This window comes from Leucopleurus acutus (genome assembly GCF_964270905.1).
Source record: "Leucopleurus acutus genome assembly, chromosome: 2".
Lineage (NCBI taxonomy): Eukaryota > Metazoa > Chordata > Mammalia > Artiodactyla > Delphinidae > Leucopleurus > Leucopleurus acutus.
Genome location: NC_139143.1, coordinates 24,280,909 through 24,301,299, shown reverse-complemented (window position 1 = coordinate 24,301,299; position 20,391 = coordinate 24,280,909). Strand labels below are relative to the sequence as shown.

Genomic DNA, 20,391 nt, shown 5'->3' with positions numbered 1-20,391 from the left:
GAAGGATCTAACTGGCCTTTGTCCCTGGTTCCAGGAGGGAGACCAAATCCTTGGAATTTCCCCAGTAACAGAAGTGTCTGTTATTCAGGAGCCCCTTGGATCATTTATGCAAATGAGAGGATCAGGATGGCGCTGGTCTCCAGAAAGACCACGTGGTTATGTGATAAGGGGGCTGGGACTCTGGGCCAGACCAACCTCTGGGGAGAAGGGGGAGCCTGGAGATGAAGTCCAGTCCCGCGAGCAATGAGGCTCTTCATCTGGCTGGTCCTGATTTGTATCCTTTATACTAAAACTGTAATTCTAAGTTTAGTACTTTCCCGAGTTCTGTGAGTCGTTCTAGCAACTTTTCCAACCTGGGGGGAGGTTGTGGGAACCCCCAGATCTGTAGCCAGTCAGTCAGAAGTGCGGGTGGCCTGGAGACCCCCAGGACTTGTGGCTGGCGTGTGAAGCGAGGGTGGCCTTGGGGACTGTGCCCCGGTGGGATCCGTGCTGACTCCGGGGGCTCAGTGCCAGGCCTGGGCTGCAGCCTGGCAGCCTGTCTGCCAGGTGACCGACTTGTCCTTCCAGGCCCACCTCGGCATTATCTTCTTCCCCAGGTCTGCCCTGAGTACTTTATACCTCACCTCCTCCCACCTGGGCTGTTCCCACGGGGAACTTCTCAAGGGCAGAGGCTGTTTTAATCCTGCAGCACCTCCCTGTTCCCACCCGGCACATAGTAGGTGGTACAGAAACGTGTGCTGATGGAATGGCTATTTTAATCCCCTTGGGAACACAACCATATGTTAGAACGCCTTTGGGTGTGTCTTCAGGACGGCCTTCCACACCAGCTCCTTCTGCCCCCAAACACCCGGGGCTCTGCCTGGGGGAGTCTCCACCCCAGCTCCACCGTCAGTCCCATCACGGAGCCGTGCTGTTGGCGCTGACCTGCCCAGCCCAGCCGGCCCTCTGAGCCCAGAGCCCACGTCTGCGTCCCCCATGGCTGCACGGGGCCGTCCTCAGGCCACGCAGGTGCACACTCTGCCAGCCACAAACCTGCCCTTCTCCCTCATGTCCCTCCTCCCGTGCAATTCAAAACCCTCCCCCACCCCCCACGGCTCCCACCGCTCACGGGACACAGACCAGATCCCCGTTTTGCTCCAGAAGGCCCCTCAAGTCCCTGCCTGCCTCCCTGCCCCATCTCTGCACTCGGGTCTCAGCGTCCTGCCTTCACTGGCTCTAACTCACCGTGCCGTCTGCCTCAGGGTCTCTGCTCCCAAGGTCCCCTCAGCTGGAAACGCACCCCCGCTGTGCGTCCCCCTCTCCGAGTTCCAGTGGCTCAGCCTCTGGAGCTCAGCCCAGAAGTTACTTCCTCAGGCGACTTCCTCGGACCCCTTGAAACAGGTCATGAGCCCCGTCAGCGCTCCCCATCACCCCGTGTTCTCCTTCACGGTCCTCCCGGCTCCGGGGAGGGCGGTCAGTGCCCACGCCTGCGTAGCTGCGTCCCCCAGAGCTGCGTCCATACGACCGCCCCCCAGCGCAGAGCGGGCACGCAGCTGGTACTCAACCAATGTCTGCCACACACGAGGTGCAGCCTGGGCGTAGAAGTCCCCGTGGCCTGCCGACAAGGCTGCGCCTTTGCAGGCTCCTCCTCGACTTTGCGAAGCCGCTCTGATGTGGAAGGGGCTTCTCCCCTCACGCCCTCCTCCCCTGACCTCGGGGGGCCCCACCCGGGCCCACGCAGACGGTTGGGACACCTTACTTTCCTCCTCCTCCTCCAGCTCCTCCCCCGGGTAGCCAGGCAGGGGGGGCGCAAAGACTTCAGGGTACGAGGGCTCCCCCAAACTGTCACAGGAGTCCTCTTCTGGGTGTCCGGTGTCGTGTGAGCAGGGAGTAAGGGAGAGAGACGACAGCCCGTCAGATGGTTCTCTGAGCTCAGGGCTCCCCTGCCCTTACCATCCCCCTACCCCCCCACACCCTACCCGACCCAAAGAGGATTCTCCAGTTCACACACAAGGGAAGGGAAGGGAGAGGAACGGGGCCGAGGCAGGGGAGCGCGGTCCCACCGCACTCGATCCCCAGGGCGTGCGTGTCCAGGGGGGGCTGGTCTTCCCACCTGCCCCTCTGGCCCTCATGCCTCCCGCAGAGGCCAGGCCAGGCTGAGCTGGATGTGGTGAAAAGCCGCCCCCAATGATGAGAGGCTGTCAGCCCCCTGCTACTCACCCATCTCTGGGTCGTAGGGGAGCTGAAGGGCTCCCTGAGAGGAGGGGTCCAACTTGGCCATGCCCACTGTCCACACCATGGCAGCTGGGGAGGGAGAGAAGGGTCAGGCCTCAGGCAGTACTACCTGTGGCTGCCCCCAGGGCCTGGGAGGCAGGCAGGCCAGTCTGTGTCCCCAGAAAGCCTGCACAGGACCCTCAGTTCCTGTGGGTATTTGCTTATGCCCCACTGTTAGGGGGCCGCTGGGGGTCCAGACTCACTGACCAGGTGTGGGCAGACGATGCTTCTTCCTGTCTTTTTTGGCCTCCTCACAAAAACAATGATAATGTTGTTAGTGAACAAGTTTGGTGAACTAATTATGTTTTTGTTTTATTGTGGTAAAAAAAACATGTAACATGAAATATGTCATCTTGACCATCTTTAAGGGTACAGTTTAATAGTGTTAAGTATACTCACACTGCCGTGAAAGAGATCTCCAGAACTTTTTTTGTCTTGCAGAACTGAAACGTTGTACCCACTCCCCATCCCCCAGCCCCTGGCAAGCACCATTCCACTTTCTGTTTCTATGATTTTGACTACCTAAGATACCTCATATAAGGGGACTCATACAGTATTTATCTTTCTGTGACTGGATTATTTCACTTAGCATAATGTCCTCAAGGTTCATCCATGTTGGAGCTCGTGTCAGAACCTCCTTTCTTTTTCAGGCTGAATAATAGTCCATTCTCTGTATATACCACATTTTGTTTATCTGTTCTTCCATCCACAGACACCTGAGCTGCTTGCATCTCTTGGATATTGTGAAGAGTGCTGCTGTGGGCATGGGTGCACAAAAATCTGTTCACGATCCTGCTTTCAATCCTCTTGGGTCTATGTCCAGAAGCAGGACTGCTGGATCCTGTGGTACTAACATGTTCTCTCTCTCTGGCCTAGAAACTCTCTCCTGAACTCTTATCCCATCTCTCCAACTCTCCATCTGAATGTCCAGTGAGCATCTCAGACTCAACAGGCCCTGAACGCTCTCAACAACTGCCCCCCGACCCGCCCACCAGCCTTCTCCTTCTCAGCAAGCAGCAACTCCATCCTTTTTGTTGCTCAGGCCCAAAAAACTGACAGTAACCTTGACTCTCTTTCTTACAACCTGCACCCCAACCATCAGAAAATCTCGCTAATTCTGCCTCCAAGATGTCTGCAGAGTCCAAGCACATCTCAACGCCTCTACTGCTGCCTTGGGGCCAAACGCCAACATCTCTCTCCCAGATTATTATTCAGCCTCCAAACCTGGCTCCTGCTTCTACCCTTGTCCCTGATACAACCTTCGTGGTCCTGTTAAAACGTAGTCAGGTCAGTCCACAGTCTTGCAGTGGCATCACATCTCACTCAGCAATAAAAGCCAAGTCCCCACCATGGCCTAAGAGGATCTGACCTCCCCCGCTCCCCGCTGGCTCCCTCTGCCTGGCCTCGGGGCGCTCCGAGCACACCAGGCCCACGCCCACCTCAGGGCCTTTGCACTTGCCGCTGTTCCTTCTGCCTGGAGTTCTGTCACCAGATATTCCTAAGGTGGGTCTCTGGTCAAATGTCACCTATGACACAGGGCCTCCCTGACCACCTTCTGTAAAATAGCACCCCTCACTACCCTGGAGTCCTTCACGCCCCCCCCACCGCCCCCCACTTTATCTTTCTATGGGGCTCTCACCTCCTGACTTATGTTTGCCTGTTGGGTCCCTGTCTGCCTCCCCTCCTAGAATGTAAGCTCCATCAGAGCACAGCGACGGCGAGCGGAAGTCTGACACGGCTCAGGCTTTCCATACACAGTCTCTGCTCACTTTTTAGGCTGTGCCTGGAATGTGCTTTCTCACCCTGGGGCCAGGCCGCCAACGGCTCTCCAGGACGAGCTCGGTTCTTCATTTGTATAGGGTGCCAACTCTAGCCATTCATAGGCTGTTTCCCAGTGCGCCCTGCAGACAACCGAGCCCCAGAAATTCAGGCTCTCTACGTGAATAACAGAGGGGAGGGCATGAAAACCACAGCGCAGTGAGCTCCCTGAAGCCTGGGACCTTGTTTCCATGGCAACCGCAATGCCCAGCACAGCACCCACCACAAAGTATGAATTTGATGCATGTCTGTTGATGCCTTCATAAGTACAAATCCCCGAGTGCACTGGCCCCGAGGCCAGCAGCAACCCCGAAGGCATTCCCTTCAGAGACTTCACTTCAACCAGCCACGAAGCTGTTGAGGCAGCCCAGGGAAAGGTAGGTGCACCCTTCCCCCCCAGACCCCCACCCTGAAGAGTCCCTCTCCAAAGTCCCTTATCAGGGGCTGGAGGGCTGAGTCGGTGACCTTGGGCTCATGCGAACGCGGCCTATAGCCACCACGTGCCACTGGAGCCAGGTGGGAGGAAGCTGCGGGGCAGGACCAGATCCCCTGGTGTCCTCTTCCTGCTCTGACTTTCCAAGTTTCTCCCTGTCTAAGAGCAAGACACAGCCCACCTTCATCTAAGAAGGTGGAGCCCTCCTGGGGTCACCGAGGCTGCCTCGTCTCCTTTCGTCAGGGAAACGGTTAACTATCTCCTCATCACCTCCGAAAGCCATGTACGTATCATATACTCACATGAATATATCAGGGCAGGAAATATGGGCTCGTTTCTCTCCTGGGCAGTTTCTACCAGCATTCTCAGAGGCCCTTTGGGGCACAGCACAGCCACGAGATCTGGGAAAGCAAAGACGCCCTTGGCATGTTAAAAAACACGTTTATTCCCAAGCAGCCCCTAGAGAGGAACCAGCCCTCTGAACACCAGGCGTCAGAGCGAGCGTGTCCCAGAGCCCCAGGCCGAGGCTCTCAGACCACGCCCTGCTGCTCCAGCAATCCACCCCCACCCCGGGTTTCAGCCACGATCCTTAGAGCCTGCACTGGCTGGAGCCCACAGTGGGGTCTGAGCGGTGTCCAAACAGGCTAGCTGCAAACAGGGAACTGCTGTGTGCCTCAGAGACCAGAGGATGGGCTTGAAGTCCCACTTCTCTGAGCCCCAAATTCCTTATCCTAACAACGTAAGAAGCAGTACTGGTGATGGCTATCACACTGATACAGGCGGCTCTCCATATCTCTGGGTTCCGTATCCATGGATTCAACCAGCTGTGGATCAAATATATTCAGAAAAGTATCCCAGAAAGTTCCAAAAATCAAAACTTGCATTTGCCGCACATCGACAGCTATTTACGTATTGTTTATGTTGCGTTATGCATTACAAGTAACCTAGAGATGATTTAAAGTGTTCGAGAAGATGTGCGTAGGTGATGTGCAAATAATACCTCATTTTACACAAGGCACTTGAGCATCCTCGGGTTTTGGTACCTGAGGGGGTTCTGGTACCAATCCGCCGAGGATACCGAGGGACGACTATACTAACTGAAGAGCAGCTAACATTTTGGGTGCTCGTTATTTATCGGTACTGCGCCCAGTCTCAGGGTTGTTCTGAGGAACAAATGACTTCCAGTGTGCAAAGCGCTTAATGGTGTGAGTGCTGTTATTAGTAACCATGTCAACAGTCACGATTCCACAGGACCCCACTTGCTTTTTTTTACAAAGGTGAACTTTCTAGAAGGGGGATCATCCAGGCCTCCCGGGGCGGGGTGGGGGGAGGGGCGACTTCTCAACACCCATCACCCTTGTCCAGCAGTGAGGACTCAGCCCTGGACGTCACTCCATGGCCCACCCCTGCAAGCTCATGGCCCACCTACCGTACACAGAGATGGCGCCCAGGATGACCCACGCAGACCACTCTGGGAGGTACTTGATGAACACCAAGGCCATGAGCGCGCTGATCATGATGAGATAGGCCTGCTGCAGCACCAAGGGGCCCTTCCAGTGGATGCACACCATGCCCACCGCCCCGAAGTTCCAGACGGTCAGGAACAGGGTGGGGTAGTCCATGGCCACATTGTAGGTCTTGAGCACTTCCCTGCGGGACCACAGTCAAGCCCGTGAGCTGGGAAACTCAGTGGAGATGTTAGACCCTGACACAGTTCAACACCCTTCCATCATTAAGTCCCAGCCTGGGTTCTTCCAACCTCTGGCTTCACCTGCTGACATCTCCTTCCCTGTTTCCATGAGCCCCACACGTAACCACTTGGAAAATTTATGAAACGGTGGGGAGTACCCCAACGTCTCATCCTTGGGCTGGTTCCCATAAACGTGCGCCGGCACGGCCTGGAAGACCCTCTGCTTGTGGAAAAGGTCCTTGGAAAAGTGTTCTCTCCTGTCCCTCCAGTCTCTTTGGGTCCCTGGGTCAGGCTGATGTCCCAAATCCAGGGCAAGAGAGATCCCTTTCCCCATAAACTAGGAGGTACCCAGGCCCAGCCCGAAGATCAGAATGTAAATTTTGAGGGGTTTCTGCCCCCGAACCCCCACCCCTGCTGGGGTTCACAGAGAACCCCCTCTGTGATGGCTCTGTGTTATTTGTTTTAAATCAGGAACCAGAAGGAGACGTGTGGCCCAACTCGCAGCTCCACTCCCGTCTCAAGGAGGCCGGGCTCCTGGAGCAGCAACACGGGGAAGGTGTGGAGACCAAGGGGCGCCCTTCCCTCCCAGGTGCTTCAGACCCACTCGTACCACAGGGGAGGAGTCTCGAAGGACCCTGTTGCCCACCGGCTGCCACTCACCCAAGGTAGATGTAGGTGAAAAGGAACAGCAGCATCAGGGAGGACATGATCAGCCAGCCGTGGATGAACTAGACGGAAACAGGCAGCATGATCGCAGGCCCCGGTCCTCGGGACTGACGCCCAGGCCTGGAAACCCTTCTTCCTTAGGCTCCTCCCTGACTATGTTGGAAGGTGGCCATTTTACAGATAAGGAGGGCACAGACGTTCAAGGAGTTCTCTCCAGGTAACCCAGCCAGCATACGAAGGAGCTGGAGCTCCTTCAGGTCTGAACACCTAGCACTCTACTCCTTCTGGACACGCCAGGCACATTCCACGCTCTGGAGATAAGGCTGGCAAGGTCTCTGCGCCCACTGGCTGCAACCCAGTGTGAGGGCAGTGAGACAACAGACACACAGACACATGTTAGCATGAAGTGATAGGGCTATGAAAAAAAACCTGGCTGGATAAAGTGACAGGAGACCCACTGGGGTGCTATTTTATTAGACAGACTGGTCAGGGAAGACTCTTGAGGTAGCCTGTTTAGAAGAGTCAGCCCGGGGGGTCACTGCCCACCTGAGGGCCTATAGACAGGTCTTCAGAAAGACACGTTCCTCCTCCCCTGGCCAAATAAGGGAGGGTCAAGGGCGAGGGTGGGGCTGATCCTCAACCAGTCCTTTAGGCAGCCGGCAGCGGCATGGTGGTCACCGCTACCAGCCTCCCTGGAGGCCAGAACCATCGGTCACCAGCTCAGGCCACTGGGGACCTCAGCGGCCACCTGGTCTGTCTGCCATGCTGTGCGCTCCACCCAGAGGGGAAGGGGCCGCCTCTGGAACATGCTGACCCTCCTCATCCCACCTGGGCCTGCCCAGTCCACCGTCATCTCCTGCCCGCGTCATGGAGTAAATCTTACTGCACGGAGGGTCGAGCTGCCTCTTAACAGTCCCTGGGAGTGCTGACCAGAGCAGTGCCGGCTTTTCACTGGCCATGCTCCTTCTAGCTTGTCCTTACGCGTGCTGTATTCTCTGCTCCAAACACAAAGCCCTCTACCCTGCTTCCTGCACCCACGGCCATCCCTGCCCCAGTTACGAACTCTGCCTTTATACAGGTAGCTATTTACTGAGAAGCTCCAGCTCTCGGACACGCCCCCCACCCCCACCGCTCACCCCCACCGTCACCCCCGCTGGGACGGGGCTCCTCCCTCTAGACTGAGCCTCCCCATCTGTCTCTACCTGCTCCACAGATGGCAGCAGCCTAATATCAAGTGCCGCACACGCCTGTGTGTGAACGGTTTTAAATCAGGTAACGTCTAGTTCAACTTCCGTTCAGTCTTCAGGGCTTCAAAGCCTTCCTTGGGAGAAAAGCCTGAAACCCGTGCCTAAAAGTTTACAGATCTCTATGGACGATTTGGGCCACGTGGGACTCAACTCCCCTATTCCTCCCTGGGACCGCCCCGCAGAGCAGGGGGCCCGCCCGAACATCTCCCAGTGTTGGAAGACCTTGGCACAGCAGCTGTACATCTCCAGCCGAAAGGGAAATGGGAAAATAAAAATAAACTTGGAGGGGAAGTGTATTGGGTGAAAGGAGCCTAAAATAGAACATCTCACTTCTTCGGAAGGAGAAGCAAAATAAAATTAACTTCTGAACGTGAGAAGTAACCCTATGAACACTGCAAAGAGGAACTCAAGTAAGTGGGATTATGTGTAAGTTCAAAGGACAGGAGTATTAGGTCATCCATGGGGGGGTCAGAGGTGGGGTGGTAAAGAGTACAGGCAAACCTCAGTGAGGCTGGGTTGGGTTCCGGACCACGATAAAGAGAGTACGCAAGAAAGTGAGTCACAAATTTTTTGGTCTCCCACTGCACGTAAAAGTTAACGTTTCTAGTATACTGCAGTCTATTAAGTGTGTGATAGCATTATGTCTAAAAAAATTTTTAAAACAGCATCAATTGAAAAATGCTGCTGCTGCAAAAATGGCACGAACAGACATGCTCAACGCAGGGTTGCCACAAACCTCGAATCTGTAAAACACGCAGTGTCTGTGAAGCCCGATAAAACGAGGTATGCCTGCACCAAAAATCAGGGTCTATTTTACAGAAGAAAAATGAACTCTGTTAAAAAAAAAAAAAAAAAAAGGAGCCAGGGTTGCTGCCAAAGAGGCACTGAGGCATGGCAGGCAGGAGGAAAGCAGGCGGACCGGCGCTCACCTTGTAGCAGCGGTACTTGTAGAGCACGACCAGGAAGATGGTCATGACGACAATGACGCTGATCATGATGAGGGTGTTGAGCACGGAGTTGAGGAAGCGCTGGCCCACCGAAGACGTGTCCTCGGTGAAAGGTGTGTAGATGCTGAGGGAGGGGCAAGGGCTAGGTCTCGGTGCCCTGCCTGCTTGTACGCCTCACCCCGAGGGAGCCTGGACCTGGGGTGCAGGTGCCCTGGGCACCCCTGCCCCTCAGCACCGTGCTCTGGCTGCCCTGGCACGCGCTGCCCACCATCCCCATGAGCTGCCCTGCCTTCCCATCTCCTGGCTCCTGACTTTGGCCTATGACTGAGCCGATGTAGCCGCACGGAAGGGCCTGGCTGGCCTCACCAAGGCCTCCCCTGGCCCCCACACCAACTCAACCCTCCCCTGGAAGTGCTTCTCCCTGCTGACCCCAATCCCCAGCTCTGGTCCAGGGAGACCCAGCGGTTCCCTACATCCACTTCCTTATCAGCCCCATCGAGCCAGGACGCCTCCGCCCCCCGCTGCTTCCCCTACCCACACCCAGCGTAACCCCATAGCTGCACAGGCAGCTAATAAACTCAGAAGGTAATTCATGGATCCCTCGCTCTGGACGTAGGGAAACAAACTGCCCGCGAAGCGCTCAAGGTCTCTTAACGCTTTTCACCTGAGCTGCTCTGAGTCCCCCCCACCAGACTACAAGCTTCCTGAGGGCAAGGGCTTCTTTCTCTACTCTTTTCATTAAAAAAACCATAAACAAAATTTAACAAAAACTCCCTAAAAAAAAAAAAAAAAGATGTTTAGAGAAGGTACTCGGCAGCAATAACCACAGGGAGGCTGGGGGAGGGAGCAGAGAGAGCCCTCCCATTTCCCCAGGCTGCTGCTTCTGCCTGCGTTTTCTTTATTAAAAGAAACAAAGTCTCCCGTGCAGGGCTGGAAGTGAGCTAAGAAATCATTTGGTCCTCCTCGGTTTACATTCATGGGGATATGAATGAAGAGGCCCAGAGAGAAAGCAACTTGCTTGTGGTCACGCAGGGATGGGTGGTACAGCCACACCTGGGACGGAGAGCTTGCCTCCTGCAGTGAGACCCAGCGTGCCGGGGGCGCTGCCCGGCGGGTGGCAGGTGCTCTTCTAAGCCCTTTATGTGGATCAACTCACTCAATTCTCCTGGTAACCTTGTTATCAAATCCATCATACAGACGAGGAAACTGAGGCCGAGAAAGGTTAGCAGTGTACCCAGGCAGGTCACACAGCCAGGAGGCAGTGGGCGGACCAGGGTGTGGACTCGGGCAGCTCCTCGGCCATGCTCTTCACTGCTGGCATGGGGCCGACACAGGCTGCACCCCCCTCCCCCAGCTCCCCCTCCCCGCCAAGCCCCCAACTCACAGCTGTCCATTCTTCTCCGTGTAGAAGCGCACGGACTTGATGGTGGCCACCACCACGACCATGCACAGCGTGACAGGCACGAACAGCATGATCACGTGCTTCGCCCCGTATTTGAGGGTCAGCTCCTCCTCCAGGCCTGGTGGCCGCCCGGGGACCCCGCTGCAGACGTAGCGGTCAGGGTCCTCCTCATGGTCCTCCTCGCTCTCCTGGCCTCTCTGTGGGAAACCACACTGTGAGGGCCACAGAACGCCCCCCCAGAGGCCTTAGCGACGTGGCGCGTGGGTGTTTTGGAATCGGAAACGAGAAGTTTGAATGTTGCTTTCCAGATGTAAGAACCAGTCTATGGGCTGTAGTTTAGATGTGGGAGTGGTGGAACTGCAGGACATTTGAAAAGTTTATGAGGACAACGAGAGATTTAAGTTGGCGCTGACCACCACAGATTCAGGAGGGGAGGCCACTTTGCTGTGCACGAGGATGGTCCACTTAGCCGTGGAAGAGGACGGTCTGCAGAATGGGTCTGGGGCATGTCTAAAGATCTGTCCCCTCCCTCAGTGTAGGGACTCAGGATGCCACTCAGTTCTGTTCACATGGCCACACTAATTTGGCAGGCCAGGTGATAGGAGGAGGGCAGAAATTAAACTCTGTTGGTTGAAACACCACAAACTAGAATGGTCAGCACGCATGGGGACGTGGGGACTGTCTCTGATTGTGAATAAGACACTGGGAATTTGCAGAGCAAGAAATTACTTTGAACTTTTGAACTTTTTGCACCCCGCCCTGCCCCCCCAAAGCAAGCATGCAAGATTTGCAGCTCAGAAGCGAAGAGGCGAACTGGGCATCAAGCATCTGGGAGGATCTGGGTTACGTATAAATGAGGAGGCGGCGAAGGAGGACAGGACACCAGGCGCTGGCACACACTGATCTGCAAGGATTTGTTTTGGAATTGTGGCAATTCAGGATCATTAGCTGCTCTGTTAATTACATTAACAGCCAAGACAAAGCCAAATGGAACAAAAATCAAAAGTGGCTGTTCTTTGGTATCAGTTCTTCGCAGAGAGAATTCCATCTATATATTCATCTGAGAAAGAAAGGAACACTTAATGAACAGGAACTGAAATAGCTGAAATGCACAAAAACTCCAGGAGATACAAGACAAAGCAACTAGCAAGAAGCGGGCTAAGGAGTAGCTGTGCAGTGGTCTTGAGCCGGTGAGATCTCTCTCAGAGCCCAGGGGAGGATAGGAGAAGTGAGCTCAAGTTTCAGCAAAGGGAAATAAGGCTGGCTGGAAGAAAAAATTACTATAATGGGCAAAACGAAGAATGGAATTGAGGCAAATTCAGATGTTGTTTTACCCTGATGAGGAGGGAGGTGACTTGGCTAGATGACTCTCCCAAGTATATCCTCCACTTCAGACTGCTACAACCTCCTGCCCTGCAGGCTGCGGAGGCAAAATCACAGTGCAGCCCACCCCTCCTGCCACGGGCTGAACGTTTGTGTCCCCCAAACTCACATGCTGAAGCCTAACTCCCAATGTGATGGTGTTAGAAGGTACGGCCTTTGGGAGATGATTAGGTCACGAGGGGGGAGCCCTCACAAATGGGATTCGTGCCTTATAAAAGGGGCCCGAGGGCTTCCCTGGTGGTGCAGCGGTTGAGAGTCCGCCTGCCGATGCAGGGGACGCGGGTTCGTGCCCCGGTCCGGGAAGATCCCACATGCCGCGGAGCGGCTGGGCCTGTGAGCCATGACCGCTGAGGCTGCGCGTCCGGAGCCTGTGCTCCGCAACGGGAGAGGCCACAACAGTGAGAGGCCCGCGTACCGCAAAAAAAAAAAAAATAAAGGGGGCCCGAGAGAGCTCCCTCACCCCTTTTGCCAGGTGAGGACACAGAGAGAAGACAGCTGCCTATGCACCAGGAAGTGGGTCCTCACCAGACATCAGATCTGCCGGCACCTTGATCTTGACTTCCCAGGCCCCAGAACAGTGAGAAATAAATTTCTGTTGTTTATAAGCCACCCAGTCTACGGTATTTTTGTGATAGCAGCCTTGAACTAAGACACATCCCCAGCTCAAAAGTCAAACATGAATCAGGTAACCTCTTGTCTGGCCATCTACCAAAAAGGTTCCCTCTAGCAGTTTCCTCCTACCGTCCTTTCGTCTCTGCGCTGCCTGTCCTGGCATCCAAACTCACTCTCAGGTTCCTGTGGAAATAGTAACCTGCACTAGGAAGGCAAACCTAAGGGGCAGGGCCAGGATGGAGAGAATCACTCAGTCCATCGCAAAGTCGATCTGTAATAGGCTGTGTCTGTGCAGAGTCTACTATCAAGCCTTTACAGACCTAGGATCCACCATGGTGGACCACCTGCCCTTTTGGCCAATTCTCACCTTTACTTTCCCCTCCCTCCCACATCAGGGAATGCCTGGTTTCTGTCCACTGGGACCCCAGGTACCTGTCCGGAGGCCTTGGACTGCTGGTGGGAACCTACCCACTGGGCGGCACCCTCTCCGTTCTCCAGGCCCTGCCTGCCTTCCTGGCAGGAGCGCGGCATGGGGCTCTCGGCTGACATCAGGGACGTCCGCTCGTCACACACTTCTTCCTCGCTGTCAGAGGCCATGAATGTGAGCATGACCCTACCTCCGAAAGTGCCTGGAAAAGGAGCACAGGGGACCTCATTCCACTCTCCTGCGAGGCAAAGGCAGCAGAGGGTGAGAGACGGCTTTAAGACCTGCACAGCCCGCAATGACCACCCAAGACGCGCTTGTCAAAGGACTGCTATAAAGCAACAGTCCCCAGGAGCCACTACTGAGGCTGCAGCAACCTCGAGAGGGACTGGCTAGAGGAGATCCAGGCCACAGGGGGCAAAACCCCCAACTAGAAATGTCAGAGCCCCTCCAAACTGCCAGCACACTCACTCATTCAATCAACAAACATCTGTTCAGCACCTATCGTGCGCCAAAGACACTTTTGTCGTAAAAAATTAAAAACCAACCGTCCAACGTGACAAATTATATAATCCAGGTGTTCATCAAGAGGTACAGAAGCACAAAGAAGGGACTAAAACTCAGAGATCAGGAGTGTTTTCTGGAGAAGATAACGTCATCTGACGGAGACAGATTTTCCCAGGGGGGAGGGAATGGCAGAGGGCATGAAGAATGTTCCCGCCTGAGCCCAGCACTGCCGGGGGTGGGGTGGTGACGCTGTGGAGGTGTGAAGGGTCTCTGGTGCCGAGTTCAGGTGGTGTGCTTCGTCCCCCGAGGACAGAGGTGACAGATCAGATCTCTGGTTAGAAATATCAGTCTGGCCACTGACTGAAAAGGAGTAAAAAGAAGGAAAGGTGACCTCCCTGGAGACAATTGTGGGTAGTGAAGAGGGCCTAAGGTGGCAAGAATGGATGGGAGTAAGGAAAGAGAATCCAGAAAGGGTAGGAGGTAGACAGACAGGACCAGATGTGCGGGACAAAATGGGACAGAGTCCAGGACTAGGGAGTCCAGACAGGGAGTAGGATGGGAGAAGCGGAAGAACAAGGTTTCAGAGGAAACACTGTGAATTTGATCCAGGAATCTGCTGAATGTAAATGGGTTAAAAGGGTGAAGATGCCTGGGAGGCAGCTGAGTGCTGGGGCCTGAGGTGGAGATGAGAGTCATGAGTTTAGAAGTGACGGCCACGGGAGCAGTGAGCCGAGACCACGAGAGGCGAGCGTGTGTGTGCGCGTGTGTGCGCGTGTGTGCGCGTGCGCGCGCGCTGGGGAAGTACAGCTGAGCGTGGGACCCACAGGAAAAAACAAGGCTGTAGGGACCATACGGGAGGGAGCCTGTCCCCCGGGACTGCTGTGCCGCAGTGGTGCGGGCAGGGCAGCACCACCGGGAAGCCGGGGCAGCCCGGAGCCCTACCGACATCCTGGGCAGGTCAGCTGGGCTAGCGGCTGGGCCAGCTCCCCCGTCACCTGCCTCCTGGGACCCTGGGGCAGCCCCACGCCACTCGGCACAGTCAGGTCTGCTCTCAGCTCAAAGTTCATCATCACGTCAGTTGCCCCCAAGAATTTATGATTTTCAAGTGGAGCAGGCAGGTTCCTTCTACTGAGTCAGCCAGCTCTGTTCATCTTGGCAGGGTCCGAGGCTGCTGCTGTTTTTGAAGACAGTGCCCCAGGCCGTGGCCTGGATTACTCCCAGCTGGACTTCTACTCCATCCCCAAGTACAGGCCCGCGGCAGAGCCTGACTCTGCTCACCTCACAGACTCGGGCCCTCACAAAAGGCTCCCCCGTGGCTCTCACAGGGATTTCAGAATGAACATGCTAAGCTCCCCAGGGTTCAGCAGAGATAAGACAAGTACAGGAGTGACAGCAGTAGTGACATCAGTAGGAAGTAAGGTACAGCAGCTGCCAGGAGGGGTGACGAGGATGCTGTGCTACTGCAGTTACGACTCAAGTGGAGACCAGGGAGGCAGTGGTGGGAGGTGGACCATCCCAGGGCGGGGCGTGGAGGCCTGACTGGGGACGGGGAGCTGAAGCTAGCAGAGGGGGCCAGCCAGGGTTTTGGTGCTGAAGAGGGATGTGACCAGAGTGCGCTCTGTGGGAGCAGAGGGCCAGCTGAGCCCTCCTGCCTCTTCCCGGGAGGCCCCAGGACTAGTGTGGCCTAGGGCCCAGGAGGCGGATCTGCTTCTCAGCGTCCAGACCTGGGACCAGCAGAGTCTACCTCAGAGCCCAACTGGAGGGGACACGGCTTTGCAGCCCCACAGGCTGTGAGACCTTGGGAAGTTCCTAGCTTCCTTCATCTACAGTAACGGTAACGAAAGAAAACTACTTAATGGGGACCCAGGAGGGAAAACTTCAAAGCACTCCTCCTCTGCAAGGCTGGGCCCCGCCAGATCAATCCCAAACAGACCCCTGCCTGGACCCAGGAGATCCCCGCGCTGCCCACTCTGGCAACGGTGAGTCCATTCTTACTCCAAAAGGGGTACCCGCACACAGAGCTGGCTGCATTTCTGCAAGCTAAACCGGGACACTCCAACTGGAGCAGTGCAGTGGCCCTTTCCATACTTTATTCTGTAGCACGTCAGATTTGTTAGGGGTGTGAATTAATAATTTAGTTACGATCTCACTCCTTCTATTCTTCCCACGCCTCTGGAGGGCCTGTGATCTGTCTTTACCACAACTGGAGGAGCAGATCAGGAGTCCCTGCGTCTAAACGGCAGGGCTGCACTCCCAGGGCAGAGGGCAAGCTCATCCTTCAGAACCACAACAGCTGCAGCATCCTGGCTGCCTCTTCCCCTAGTGGGGAGATGGATAGACAAGGAGTGAAGATGCTTCTTGGAAGGAGACAGGGAGCTACGGGGCGGGTGGGGACAGAAAAGCACGGGACCCGGATCAAGTAAAGTCCTTCCAATTTCCATTTCTTCAGCCAGTCACCAAATCCCAGCAATGCACTTCTGCCTCCCAAAGTCTGTGAAGGACTCGCCCAGGGAGAGTGAGCTTAAAAAAGGACTGTATCCCTTCCATGCAGCATCGCATTGCACAGAGGCAGGAAGTCAGAAAACTACAAAACACGCTTTTCCATCCACCACATGTAATTCATGGCCTCCTCGCGAGAAAACAAATGCTCCCTGAGAAGATTCCTTCCCCCCTTGCGCTCTGCCCAGGACTCCCAGAAAACCAGGGCACAGAGGGGCTGCAGCAGGGAAGGGCTGGACCTGGCTGTGGCTCTAATCGCAGCCCTCTGGGCCTGGTGGTCATGAGCAGAGGTGGAGGTGCCTCTCGGAGCTCCTAGCACCTGAGGGCATGGCTTAGGACTTTCAGAAAGCTGTAAGATGCTTGAGATGCTGTTTCTCAAAGTGGTCCAGGCCACCCGAGGGGTGGTGATAGAACAGCTGCTGAGCACTCACTATGCACTAAACACAACAGTCAGGTACGAGGTCCTGCTACCCTTCTCCATTTCACAGATGAGGGAACAAGATTTAAAAAGTGATAGGTTCAAAGTCATCCTTGGACCTAGGTGGTCAGGTTCTGGGCTCTTAAATGCTACGCTAGGGTGCTTATTTAAAATGCAGATCCTAAGTTCCATCCTGGCCAAAGGTCCAGGGATCTGCATTTTGAGATGGTCCCTGGGCAATTCTTAGGCTGGTGTTAGACCTTCCCTGGAGCTGCTGCCGAGTAATCAGATGCCCCAGCCAGGGCCCAAACTTGGTACTGGAAGTGTCCAGTTACAGTTCACCTCCCTGTCTCAGGGGCAGGGCACCTCGCTCACCTAGCTTGGCACACCTACTGCCCTGTACAACTTGCTTGCTGAATGGGGGCGTGAAAGAATGAACAGTCCTTCCTCCTGAATACCCTGTGCCTGGTCAGAGAGCCACTGGGGAGGCAGATGAGCGGAAGCTTTTCAGACTAGGAGAGCCACAGGGGGAGAAGAGAGTGGTCTGGCTGAAAAAGCCCCCAAGCAATGCCCACCTCGAAGGAGGGTGTGGTAAAACTGGGGCTCAAGCGTCGCTGGTACCAAATGGACCAGCCTTTCTGAAGGCAGTAAAAATCGAGGGCTTTAAAAACATTCATACCTTTTGATCCTGAAATGCTACTTCTTGGAATTTGTCCTAAGAAAATAATAAAAGATTTACATAAAAACATGGTTGTTGCAGTCATTTATATATTTTTTTTAAAAAGTGAAAATGACCAAGGTGCCTGACTCTGTATGATAATATATCCATTTGATGGGATCTAACATATGACTACTAAAAACTCACTTCAAAGAATACTTACTAAAAAAAAAAAAAAGAATATTTACTAACATATGAAAACAAGATGTTAAATTTAATAGATATAAAACTTGACATACATAATTATCTGAATTGTCTTAGAAAATGCATGTATATGAAGGATTGGCAAGAAATATTACAAAACATTAACGGTGGTTATCTTTGGATAGTGAGATTGGGGGTGATACTTTATATTTTTCTGCATTTCTCAAAGCTTCTATAATAAACATTGATTGTGCCTGGCATTTTTTGTAAAGTTATTAATTTTTTAAAGGGAAATAATAAGTATCAACATTTAGACAGATTTTCTTCCATCCTGCCTTCTCCCACATCCTCTCTCCCTGGACTGGGGGGAACAGATGGACTCGGGAAGCCTCTTTTACACCCTCTCCTAAACCCTCTTATTACCTGGTTCCTGAAGGAGAACAGAGCAGCTGGGATGTACTCCTTTTGCTTCTAAGTTGGAACTGAAGACTGATGATACTCTGCAATCCTTGGAGGGAAAAATCACCACTCAAATGTATGCAGATAAACAACCTTCTTGCTAGATGTTTCTCCACATCAGAGCACCAGTGATGCCAAGAACTCCTGCCGGGAGGCTGACTCACAGGCAGGTGCTGGTGGGACTGGGTGACTCTCCTACCGCTGATGTTAAATCCTATCAACCACATAGCAACCGGCTCTCCGTTCTCTCTGACAGAGCAGCGGGAAAATGCAGAGAAGCTAATGGGAGGAACAGGTGCCTAAGACTGCATTCTGGAAACCCCTCCCAGAACAAAGCACTGTGGCTGAAAGCTCCTTGGATTAGGATGTAAAATCAAACATCCAAAGGAGCCACTGCTCACTCCCATTAATCAGCTGAATGGGATCCAAATGCTGAATGAGCCAAACCAAGGGAGTGTGACCCAGAGAATTTCCCCAACCTTGCTGTGTCAGCAGTTCCTGCAGTTATTACAGAAACCCTGGTGACCCAATTTCCTCAACCTGATTTTCATTTCAGAGAAATGCAAAGGTTTTGACCTTAAAGTTGAAGGCCAATGGACCTAAGTAGGAAATCGATCTTTAAATGCCCTAGTAAACACTAGTGCCTCACGCAAAAAGATGGAAATTTCGGCTCCAAAAGAAAATTGGGAGTCACTGCACTTAAGACAAACAGGTGGTCAGCAGAGAAAGGCTTGCATCCGGGTACTTGTTTTTGCAGGCCTAACTGAACAGTGCCCCTCACTTCCTTTCATCATTGAAGGATAGCTGACTTCCAATATTACAGTAGTTTCCGGTGTACAACATAGTGACTTGATAGTTTTATAGATATTCCACATAACGTTATTGTAAAGTACTGGCTATATTCCCTGTGCTGTACATTACATTCTTGTATCATTTATTTTATACATAGTTGTTTGCACCCCTTAATCCCCTTCCCCTATCTTGCCCCTCCCCGTTTCCTTCTCCTCACTAGTAACCACAGTTTATTCTGTTGGTCTGTTTCTGTTTTGTCACATTTGTTCATTTTATTTTTCAGTGCTCCCTCAAAGAGGGTGGCATTGGTTTTAAATGGGCCTCTGTCTATGGTCACATGGCTACTTCACAGAGCTCCCATGACCCCTGGCGTGTTCCCAGCCTTCCCTCATACTAAGGAAGAATTTCCTGAGCTGAGGAAATTCCCTTAGAAATTCCCACAGCTTGCCTGCCTGTCTCCCCCGACCGTGTACTGGCCCTGGCTGACCTTCATCCATCTGTCCATCCACCCTGCCCATACTCTGATGCACATCACTTGCCAGATGGTTCTCCCCAGCACAGGGAGGTGGCCTCGGCCGGAGCCAGGGCCTGAGTCCCACAGGGAGGCCCTGAAGTCCCACTCCGCCCTCCCAAGTCACAGGCCCCAGGCGACCCTATGGGGCCTCCTGAAACCTTGACCCGGGCTCTAGAGTTACCTCCGTCTGCCCTTTCCTACTCAGAAGTTCCCAGGAAACATTTTCTCTCATTTCCTGAAGGAGCCTGGAAAAGGGGCGGTTTGGAAGTGGCCGAGGGAAGCTGGGAAGGTGGCCACCGTTGAGTAGGGCCCAGAAAAAATTGTGGGGTTTTGTTTGTTTGTTTTAATGAGAAGCAGTAAGCCAGTGGGCAAAAGCTGAGCCTTAGAAACGGACAGAGTTCAAATCAGCTAGGCTGACTGGTGTGGACCACACACTGGGACAAGTGGCCCGCACACCCGGGCCACTTCACATGGCCCCTGTCCTCTTTTGTAAAAAGCAGGATAGGCACACTTTGCAAGATGACTGTAGAAACTAGAGATAATGTGTAAAGTGTCTGGCACAGAGCTCAATAAACGGTAGTTATAATGAAGATGAAATAAAGGCAGGGACTCAGTGAGAAGGGATAACAGAAGCCTGTTGATGGCCCTCTTGGAAAGCTACGATCTGCTAAACCACCAGACACACGAGTTGAGCACGAAGGTCACGCCTCATCCAGGCCCCGGGTGTTTCCACTTTAGCCCCAGTCCAGGGCACTCCGGCAATGTGAACATTTTGTCAAACAAAAGGGCAAGTCCGTAGACTGATGTCAGAGCTGGCAAGGACCTTATAGCCCATCCGGTCAGCACCCCATTTCCCATTTAGGGAAACTGAAGCCCAGAGGGACAAAAGGACAAAAGGTTAAGGCCCATGACCAGAAGCCACAGTTACAGCTCAGGTCTCCAAATTACCAACAAGGAGCTCTTCCCTGCTGCTGTCAAGTACTTGTGAGGGTCACATACTCAGTGGCCCAGGACCATAGTCACGCAGGTAGCCTACAAAACACAGACGAGGTCAGGATATGTCTCAGCAGATACAGTACAGCAGAAAGTGAGCACCCTTTAATTTTTCTTCCCACTGCTCCAGAAGACTGTATTTTAGCAAAGACAAATCAGCAACCCATTCTCCTAGGCAACGAAGAAACTGGACAGAAATGATCTCCCTCCCTCACACCTGGTCCTCCCTGAGGATCAATTTGAAATTACTTTCCCCCAGACTGTAATAACACAGCAGCCTCACCACCTCCAGGTCAAGAAGCCAACACTGATTACACAGGGCTTGAAGCCCATGTCAGATCCGGCCAGCTCAAGGTGCGGAGAACCTCTCAGGCCCTGGCCAGGGGCAGTGTGGAGGGTGTGCCAGCCTCAGAGCCCTTGTATTCCACCCTCAGCCCCACCCCCAGCTGCTGCAGTCCAGGAACAGGTGGAA

The 20,391-nt window shown here is 53.8% G+C and overlaps 1 protein-coding gene across 9 annotated transcripts in view; it reads right to left on the bottom strand.

Annotated features, from left to right (window-relative positions):
- The window catches only part of PSEN2 (presenilin 2), a 34,739-nt gene that overhangs the window by 11,707 nt on the left and 2,641 nt on the right, over nucleotides 1-20,391 (bottom strand). For 4 of the 9 annotated variants that reach the window (XR_014326037.1, XR_014326038.1, XR_014326042.1 and 1 more), the window contains 10 exons: nucleotides 17,585-17,669; nucleotides 16,979-17,014; nucleotides 12,884-13,080; nucleotides 10,439-10,653; nucleotides 9,037-9,178; nucleotides 6,855-6,922; nucleotides 5,934-6,154; nucleotides 4,807-4,905; nucleotides 2,200-2,283; nucleotides 1,739-1,840 (listed from right to left, as the gene is read on the bottom strand). Coding sequence is in view for 1 of the 9 variants with exons in the window: in XM_082834681.1 (XP_082690807.1) it covers nucleotides 1,739-1,840; nucleotides 2,200-2,283; nucleotides 4,807-4,905; nucleotides 5,934-6,154; nucleotides 6,855-6,922; nucleotides 9,037-9,178; nucleotides 10,439-10,653; nucleotides 12,884-13,060 (1,108 nt within the window). In the remaining 8 variants the exon portion in view is untranslated. Of the gene's footprint in view, nucleotides 1-1,738; nucleotides 1,841-2,199; nucleotides 2,284-4,806; nucleotides 4,906-5,933; nucleotides 6,155-6,854; nucleotides 6,923-9,036; nucleotides 9,179-10,438; nucleotides 10,654-12,883; nucleotides 13,081-16,978; nucleotides 17,015-17,584; nucleotides 18,304-20,391 lie in introns of those variants that run through there. The other 5 variants (XR_014326039.1, XR_014326040.1, XR_014326043.1 and 2 more) reach the window with 5 other exon arrangements.